The following is a 9,742-nucleotide window of genomic DNA, read 5'->3' as shown; positions in this document are numbered from 1 at the left end:
TCCTTTGTCCCTCCTTGGGGGGATACTCCCACTGGGTTTAAATCTGGGACTCTCGGCCATTTGACCTTAGAACTGAAGAAGCTTCTCGGATGAGAGGTGAAACGTCTTCAAGCAACTCAAAGAAGTCCAGACGCTTTTCTTCGCAAACTCCGTAGCCTAGTGTTGTTACCACTGTCCTGTTTGAAATGGAATGAGAGAAGCAGGTTATTTTGTGCATGTGCCAATATTAAACACAGGAGCCACACAAAAGTGTAAGATCAAATGATCCATCAATAAAGGATAATGTTGGATCAGTGTTTCAGTATTTATATCTTTTATTAGATGTAGATGTGGTTTGGTTATTTGCCTTTTGGTTGAAAGTACACTGAGCTCTCTCAGTCTCAGACTTTTTATTAGCGATCTTAATAGAGGTTTTTTTCATATTAATGTATTTTTTTTCATCTAATTGAATACAATCTATTTGTGTATGATTGTCAGTCCAAACAGGGAGAGAGGAGGAAAGAGGGGAACATGAGGAGAAAGTACAAGGTCAGAAAGAACCAGAAAACAGACAGGGAATAGTGACAGCAAAACAGAAACTGTTAAACTGCTTGAGAGAGTTGACCACCAAAAGTGACAGACAGATTTGCCAACCTCAAGGTGAGGCAACATAGGTTAAAATAAAATAAAAAAATCTGCAGAGCCGTAGTAGTATCTGCAGTAAAGACAGTATACATTGTACCATAGGCAAAGTTGCCTCCATTTTTATAATTTTTTAAGTAATATTTTGTACATTTGTACATTTCAAGGACTCTTCTATTTTTGGAGTATATTTTTATGTATCTGTATTATATTATACAAACACATTAAAAGTGAATCTCTGTCCAAAAAATGCACTCAGTTTACTTTTTACTCACTATGAGCATCATTCATCATTCTCCCCCAGTAATTAAGGTTAGGATATGTATTTTTTTTTATTCCAATCCATTCTTCTTTTGCAGTAGTAGTTTTTAGCAGCATTTAAATAACCTTTATCAGATTTGATGGTTTTGTTACAGACTTTTCAAAAAAGTGTTTTGCTTTTCTTTCACAAATGTGGGGATTAAATTGTGTTAAAATGTACAAAACAGTGATGTCATGTTTTGTGACGAGGACCCAGGCACAGAGAGACTCGATGAACTTAAGAATCTTATGATGTAATAAAGAAATTTGCAGACTTGCACAGAGACGGTAAAACTCTGATGACTGATAATGGAGACGAAGACAACAGACGGCGAGGACAGGGAGGAACAGGGGTTTAAATGCACCAAGGAGACAATCAGAGAGAACTTGGGACAACTGGAGACATATAAGGATGCAGGGACTGACAGAGACAGGGAAGAAGTCTCATCGTGACGAGTAAAGTTTATCTTGCCTGGCTGGGCAGCTCTCTGGGTGCTCAGCACCCCCAGAGCTCTGATCCTAGAATCGCCCCTGTTTGAAACATAATTTTTCGAGAACTGTGTGAGGTCTGTTAGATGTTTTCTGGCAATCCAGGGGTGTTGAACTCCAGGCCTTGAGGGCCGGTGTCCTGCAGGTTTTAGATAACACCCTGGGTCAGCACACCTGAATCAAATGATTAGTTCATTACCAGGCCTCTGGAGAACTGCAAGACACTTTGAGAAGGTAATTTAGCCATTTGAATGAGCTGTGTTGGATCAAGGACACATCTAAAACCTGCAGGACACCGGCCCTTGAGGCCTGGAGTTCGACACCTGTGGTCTGACCTTCTTGTTCTTCAGTGTAACCTCATGTTTGCACCTAGTTGTAAACTCTGTATATTTAAGATGAGAGTTTTATGCCATCGTGGACTCAGACACACATGCTTTGCACCACAGCAACACTGATGACCCTGGATAATAATAACTCTGATGGAAGTGCAGGGCCAGCTCAGTGTTTCCTATTATCCTATTACTGTATTAGAAACTGCTGAAATACTGCTGATGCGCTGGAACATTGTTTTACATGTAACGTTTGGGTAAATAGTGAAGTTTTCATTTTGATATTATCCATTCATTTTTCTCAGTTTATAAGTAAAACTATACTATACTATAATATGATACTATAATATGAGGTACTGCTTTTAAAAAATGTACACAACCACTGAAAAAAGTCAGAATTTCTGCAGTAATTCATGCTTGTTTCTTGGTTTGTGCAAGTTAGTGTAGAATAATTCTTTATTCTTATATTTATACCAGAAGATAAATGGCAATATGATGTTTACAGTGAAGTAATAAAGTACACTGTTTAAAATACTACCCTTTGTCCTGTCATATTTGTTGTGTTTGACATCAGACACAGAAACATGATATATTTCACATCAAATGACAAACATTACATGTAGTGTTTGTCATTTCGTAAAAGAAAAAAGACATGAAACGGTCCAAGTCAATTCATTTCTCAGGTAAATGTATTTTTATGTGTTTTATTGTCATCATGATTATTATTATTGTTATTATTAATATCATCATCATTATTATTTTGTATTTTGTATAAGCCGATTCAGCTGTATGTGTTTCTTTTTCACTTTTTGTGATTGTAGCTAAGAAAATTTAAACACTGTGTTACTGAAATGCATATTTGATAATACCAATAAAAGGCCACTATATCCAATAAGCAATATCAGCCTAATCCAGTCACATTTGGTCATTTATTTCGACTGGAAATGTCTTCTTTTCCTGAAGCAAATATCTATAATGACGTGCATAAAAACAGCACTTGGAAACAAATCTCACATATTTCTATCATCTTATTTAAAAACCCATTTAAATGTTTTTGTTTTTTCAAAAATGTATGGACAAAGACTCAACCAATTAAATACACGCACAACTGCAGCACACAACCCCCTCTAGTGGACATAAATGTCCTGATGTCACGTTGGATTTAGTTTTATTACAGCTGGTGTACATTTACCTGCCTAACATAGAAACCAAGTGATAAATAATACTGAAACATTCGAACATTGTTTCACATCTAATCCTTGATTAAATAGTGACATTTCATCTGATACTGGTGCTTTGTCTTTGAAGATATTCATGAGTTTTTATCGGTACTGTCATGGTCCCTGTGTCTGCCCGGTCAGCCCAGCGCGGCCACAAATGTTTTTGTTTTTGTTTTGTCTCTCTCTCCCTCTCTTGCTCTCTCTCGCTCCCGTCGCTCTGCCTGTTGAGCTCCGCCCTTGGCCCGCGCACCTGCAGCTAATCACCTGTGATTCCTCAGTTTGAAACAAATATAGCACGCATTTCACTCTAGTGGCCTGAGATCACGCTGCATTTGGTTTCATTATTAATTGAGCACATTTATCTGCATGTATATCCAGTGGCGGTCCTAGCCTGTTTGGTGCCCTGGGCGAACACTCCCTCTGCCCCCCCACCTCCCACCCACTCCATGACATGCTGGCTAGTCACAAGAGTGTTCAGTGAGAAACTGAGATTACCAAAAAGCACCACTGACCGACACAGGAAATCATTCCTACCTGTGACCATCTCCCTGTACAACTCCTCCATCTAACACAGTGTGAACACTGCAATAGTTACATCCTTTTTACACACGCTCTTTTCTATTCTGTAATATACTTGTCAATTTTCTTGATATTTATTTATAATCACCTCTGTTAATCCTTGATATTTAGAACTGAGTGATCTGTATATATTAGTGCTATTTCTTAAATGTGTAAAATCTGTAACATATTGTATTGTTTGGAGTTTAGTCTGTTACTGTTACTATTTTTAGAATTTCTTCTTGGAGCAACTGTAACCCACATAATTTCCTTAGGGATTAATAAAGTATTCTGATTCTGATTGTTTCAGGATGCATGACCTGCCATCCAATGACACATCTGCTTACCTGTATCTTTTGCTTGTTTCTCCTCCTCTTCTTTTCTGTTTTTTCTAAACTGAGCACCTGATGGCTTTGAACTTTTCTTGTCCATCTTCCATTGGTTTTAATTTTGCACTCCAGTATGAACACCCATCCCCCAACTCGAGGATCACCACAACATAACCTAATACAGCTATACCTTAGTTCACAGATTCACTTTGTCTGGGGTTTATTTCTGGGATTTTGCACAACCCAGGATTCAAATCATGAATACATAATGGGCTTGGATTTACAACATTATGAATGAAATGTGCTCTATTTGGAAGCAGCCGGCCCCCTTCCCTTTCGACGGGTTGTGTGTGAGACTTTAAATCATCAAACTGTAAAATATACATTTTAAATTGTTATTGATCACTTTACCCCGAGTCCTAAAGTGTATATTTATTTTCTTACTCTTCTGATATTTATTGTTTGTTTACATGCACTGCTGTAACTGGAGCCTCGTCGTCTCTCTATATACTGGACTGTATATAGCAATAAAGTTTACTTTGACTTCAGCAGCAAGCAGGCGCACCGAGGGCTCTCGCGCTCACTTTTCGTGTATAGAATTTCAAAAAAACATCGGTGCAAATTATAAGTCTGTATCATGATGTCTGGTGGTTTCATGTTTGTTGTTTTGTTTTTATTTTCTTTTATTTTGCGAGTTGGTTATTAGATGCTGCTCCAGAAAGCCAGAGAATCCCCCGCCGCCCCGCCCTCTCCTCCCTGTGCCGCAAGCCCCAGGCGCACTTCGCAAACGGAGGGCGCCCTTACTCCCAGCAAATGGGCGATAGAAAACCGATCGGTGCCTATGACATTCCCAGTATGCGCTGGCATGACGTCGGGGAAGCATGAGTACGAGCAAAAAAAATTATTTTTTTTTTTTTTGCCAATGTCCGCGATGCCGCCCCGGGCAACCGCCCGTGTCGCCCGTATCAAAAACCGCTACTGGGTATATCAGTGGTGACCAGCATGAGAGGTATTTTCTCTCATTTCTCCTGTTGTGATATATTGCACAGTTTCCTTTCTTTATATCTCCAAAACAACAGCGGAGAGGAAAAAGTCTCAGAAGTACAACACACTGGTTTCAAGAGATTTTACCATTTTTGACACCTATTGTTGGATTTCTTTCTTCAGCACGCACTGCAACACAGTCAAAGGTTATGCAACAGAAATGCGACTTCATTGATGTACTTTTATGTACAATATGAGAGCTTCTTTCATCACCTGTAAAGTATAGATTTGACCATGAAAACAAAACACGCCTATAAGGTGCTCTGACTCTAATCACAGCTCAGACTGGAAACTGTCCCGTTTCTGGGAACGTGACAGGCTTGCTTTTGCCCCTCGTTTGTCCGCCTGCTCTTTGGTTAGTGACGTATGGCTTTCACAAAGAAAGTGACGTTACCGATCGTAAATGTAAATGCACCCCCCGCCCAGCGTGCGCGCGCGCGCCCTGTCACACCCTCTGACCTTGCCAAACCTGAACTTGTAATCGAAAGCAGGTGAAGGGGGAAGAAACTGCTGAAGTTCTATTACCTGTGCGAAATCGGAGGTAAGTACACCTTTTTCTCGTTACTGTAACAAGGTACGGTTTGCATGCACTGACTAATTATCAATCTCGAAAATAAACTGTGAGAGAAATCAATCGTTTTCTCTCTCTCGCTCTCTGCACACATACACAAACACACACACACACACACACACACACACACACACATACACACACACACACACATATTGCCTTTCAGCGACATCTAATTTCTTATCTCAGCATGGTATGCAGCATGTCCTTGAAATATTTAGTAATCTGGACAAATTGAAGTTTTGCGATCAACGATCAACAGCAGATAAACAGTATTTGAAAGTCCAAGACCAAAGAGATGAGAGATGTTCTCTGTTTTTCTACTCTAATCTGTCCAATATAAAATGTTATCTGTAATATATGTTTATGATGATCCTGGTGAAAGCCACAATGAATTGGTTAGTCAGTAAATTAGTTCTTTATACAGTACTTATACAGGTTTTATTATGTAAGATCTTATTCACTTAATTATTATTAAAATCCAGAGTTGGGAAGTAACAAAATACAAATACTTCATTACTTTATTTAAATATTTATTATTTTTTACATTTAGTGCCTACATTTTAACATGAACATCTGTGCTCCTGTTCTCCTCCTTACATTTTAAAAACAGACTGGTTACTTTAAATTTAACATACTTTGTCTTTAAACATTTCTTTTGTATTCTTTCTCACATTTGGGTAGATAATGATATAAAATGTCACAAATGATGGACAAGTCCACTGAGAACCCCGGCAATGACCCGGTGTCCACCAAGAGCAACGGATCCATCAAGAGCGATGAGAAGACGTCGACTGATGGTGGCATAAATGTGGGCATGATGGAGAAGTTTAGAAGGAGCTTCCGGCTTCCAACACGGAAGAATCCACCGTCACCTGGTGACAAGGAATCCAAGTTATCACCAGAATCAGATGAACCTGCAAAGATGTTAGATTCTGCGGCTTCACCACAACCTCCGTCACCCAGTGAGTACCGTTGGGGTTTTCATAAAATCTCCTGTCAAATGTAAGCACAAATTTTAATGAGTAGTTAAGATGACCTCACTCTACAGTTTCAAAATTCATTCCAAACTTTTCAAGCTACTATGTTTGCAGACAGAATGATGTGCACACATGCACTATGAAAGACTCCTTAGAAAAATAAAACGAAACACAAAAAGACCGTTAAACTTGTTGGAACATGTCTGTTTGCTAAATGAAGGAATGCCTGGGTCATACATAAGCAGACAAGTTTTCCTCAGGTTTTTCCTTGAGTTAACATTAACTAGTGCTGGTAAAGATATAAAAACTCACCTCAAACTTACAAAGAAATGGAAGATGTAAAAACATTGCTCTTTTCCCCAGAAGTTTAATGTCTATTATATTTCATAAAGATATATTTATTTTCCCCCACATTACCAGCAAAATACTAGACTTTTCAGCCTGTGCAAGAGGGTGGAAGAAGCCACTTTACTGGTCTGTCCTCTGCTTCAGGTTATCCTTTGAGGTGACGGCTTTGGTTTGCCTACTACAGGATACATGAACTACTCTGTATACCAAAGTGTTTTACAGTCAAATGTGAAACCAGCGCTTGGCCCAAAGTACGCCATGCAACAGGACAATGATCTCGTGCACTGCAGCAAATCTACAACAGAATGGTGAAAAAAACAAAACAAAGAATCAATGTTTTGGCTCGTCCCAGAAAACGTCCAGAGCTCAACCTGAATTGAATCCTGTGGCATTAATTGCTGTGACACCACAAAGACGAATGTGTTTTTGAAACTAGGGATTAAAGAGTCAGTTTAAAAGCGAAATCAGCTTTTACAAATGTGCTCTTCTTCCCTCTCTGTCAGGTCTGAGTCCTGGCTCTGCATCTACCTCTCCGAAGAACAACCAGAAAAAAGAGGATGATGAGTCAGATGTTTCTTCTAACAAATCCAGACCACTAACACCATCAAACACAGGTGAAACTTCTTAACTTTAATACTAGATCAATGATCCTGCATACTGATTAAGTAGAGATTTACTTTCACATGCCAAATCAATCCATCCATCCATCCATCCATCCATCCATCCATCCATCCTCTTTTGCTTATTCGGGACCAGATCATGGGGGCAGCATCCTTAGCAGAGAAGCTCAGACCTCCCTCTCTCCAGCCACCTCCTCTTGCTTGTCCGGGGGAACACCAAGGTGTTCTCAGGCCAGCCGAGAGATAGAGGGGCCTCCTCCCGGTCATGTCTTGAACACCTCACCCAGGAGGTGCCCAGGAGGCATCCTTCTCAGATGCCCAAACCATCTGAACTGGCTCCTTTTGACGTGGAGGAGCAGCGGCTCTACTCTGAGCCCCTCCTGCATGGCTGAATGCCTTACCTTATCTCTAAGGGAGAGGCCAGCCATCCTTTGGAGAAAGCTCATTTGTATTTGCAACCTCGTTCTTTCGGTGACTACCCAAGACTGTTGATCATAAGTGAGGGTGGGGATGAACATCGACCAGTAAATCGAAAGTTTCGCTTTTACACTCAGTTTTCTCTTCACTTTGACAGACTGCTACAGCATTTGCATCACTGCAGCCTCAGCACCAATCTGTCTGTCGATCTCCCACTCCCCTCAGTCAGCACCCTGGCATATACTTTCCCGGGAAGGCTGAGGAGTATGATCCCCATACAGTTGGAGCACACCCATCAGTCCCCCTCTTTGAAGAACCCAGCCGCTTCCTCCGAATCACATCCCTCCACGTGTCACTGTCATTGCTCACATGAGTGTTGAAGTCTCCCAGTAAGAGAACACAGCTGGAGCACCTTCATGCGCCCTATCCAGGAACTCCAGGAAGGCCTGGTACTCTGAACTGTCATTCAGCACAGAGGCTGACGACAGTCAGGACACGTTTCCTGACCCGAAGGCACAGGGAACAACCTGGCTCCAGGGGGTAACCCTATCCTGGGAAGGGTAAACTGTTCCCTGGGTCTTCTCATATGGGTTTTTGAATTGCTCTTTATCTGGTGCCTCACCCCTACCAGGGGACAAAAGCCCCCCAACATCATAGCCCCTGGGATCTCTGGAATAGACAAACCCATCAGGGTAACGATTCATGGAGGGGCACTCAATGGGCACTAATCTGCTATTGGAAAAGCTGGTTCAAGAGCTGCTCCAGACTCAGGAATGAGCTTTTTATTGTTAAATGCCTGTATTCATTTATATGTGACACTTTGGACTTACAGTTTTCTGATGGCTGGGTGACCAGCATATATTAAGAACTACAGGGAGTGCAAAATTATTAGGCAAGTTGTATTTTTGAGGAATAATTTTACTATTGAACAACAACCATGTTCTCAATGAACCCAAAAAACTCATTAATATCAAAGCTGAATGTTTTTGGAAGTAGTTTTTAGTTTGTTTTTAGTTTTAGCTATTTTAGGGGGATATCTGTGTGTGCAGGTGACTATTACTGTGCATAATTATTAGGCAACTTAACAAAAGACAAATATATACCCATTTCAATTATTTATTTTTACCAGTGAAACCAATATAACATCTCCACATTCACAAATATACATTTCTGACATTCAAAAACAAAACAAAAACAAATCAGCGACCAATATAGCCACCTTTCTTTGCAAGGACACTCAAAAGCCTGCCATCCATGGATTCTGTCACTGTTTTGATCTGTTCACCATCAACATTGCGTGCAGCAGCAACCACAGCCTCCCAGACACTGTTCAGAGAGGTGTACTGTTTTCCCTCCTTGTAAATCTCACATTTGATGATGGACCACAGGTTCTCAATGGGGTTCAGATCAGGTGAACAAGGAGGCCATGTCATTAGTTTTTCTTCTTTTATACCCTTTCTTGCCAGCCACGCTGTGGAGTACTTGGACGCGTGTGATGGAGCATTGTCCTGCATGAAAATCATGTTTTTCTTGAAGGATGCAGACTTCTTCCTGTACCACTGCTTGAAGAAGGTGTCTTCCAGAAACTGGCAGTAGGACTGGGAGTTGAGCTTGACTCCATCCTCAACCCGAAAAGGCCCCACAAGCTCATCTTTGATGATACCAGCCCAAACCAGTACTCCACCTCCACCTTGCTGGCGTCTGAGTCGGACTGGAGCTCTCTGCCCTTTACCAATCCAGCCACGGGCCCATCCATCTGGCCCATCAAGACTCACTCTCATTTCATCAGTCCATAAAACCTTAGAAAAATCAGTCTTGAGATATTTCTTGGCCCAGTCTTGACGTTTCAGCTTGTGTGTCTTGTTCAGTGGTGGTCGTCTTTCAGCCTTTCTTACCTTGGCCATGTCTCTGAGTAT

General features: G+C 40.9%; 1 protein-coding gene across 4 annotated transcripts in view; it reads left to right on the top strand.

Annotated features, from left to right (window-relative positions):
* The first annotated feature begins 5,347 nt into the window (after positions 1–5,347).
* Positions 5,348–9,742, top strand: part of LOC100692537 (tumor necrosis factor alpha-induced protein 2) — a 31,987-nt gene continuing 27,592 nt past the window's right edge. For all 4 annotated transcript variants that reach the window (XM_019348684.2, XM_019348686.2, XM_019348685.2 and 1 more), the window contains exons 1-3: positions 5,348–5,431; positions 6,146–6,426; positions 7,293–7,403. In XM_019348684.2, the coding sequence (XP_019204229.1) occupies positions 6,159–6,426; positions 7,293–7,403 (379 nt within the window). In that variant the 5' untranslated portion in view covers positions 5,348–5,431; positions 6,146–6,158. The remainder of the gene's footprint in view (positions 5,432–6,145; positions 6,427–7,292; positions 7,404–9,742) is intronic.

The sequence above is a fragment of the Oreochromis niloticus genome, linkage group LG19 (assembly GCF_001858045.2).
Source record: "Oreochromis niloticus isolate F11D_XX linkage group LG19, O_niloticus_UMD_NMBU, whole genome shotgun sequence".
Classification (NCBI taxonomy): domain Eukaryota; kingdom Metazoa; phylum Chordata; class Actinopteri; order Cichliformes; family Cichlidae; genus Oreochromis; species Oreochromis niloticus.
This window is presented reverse-complemented; position numbering and strand designations above follow the sequence as displayed.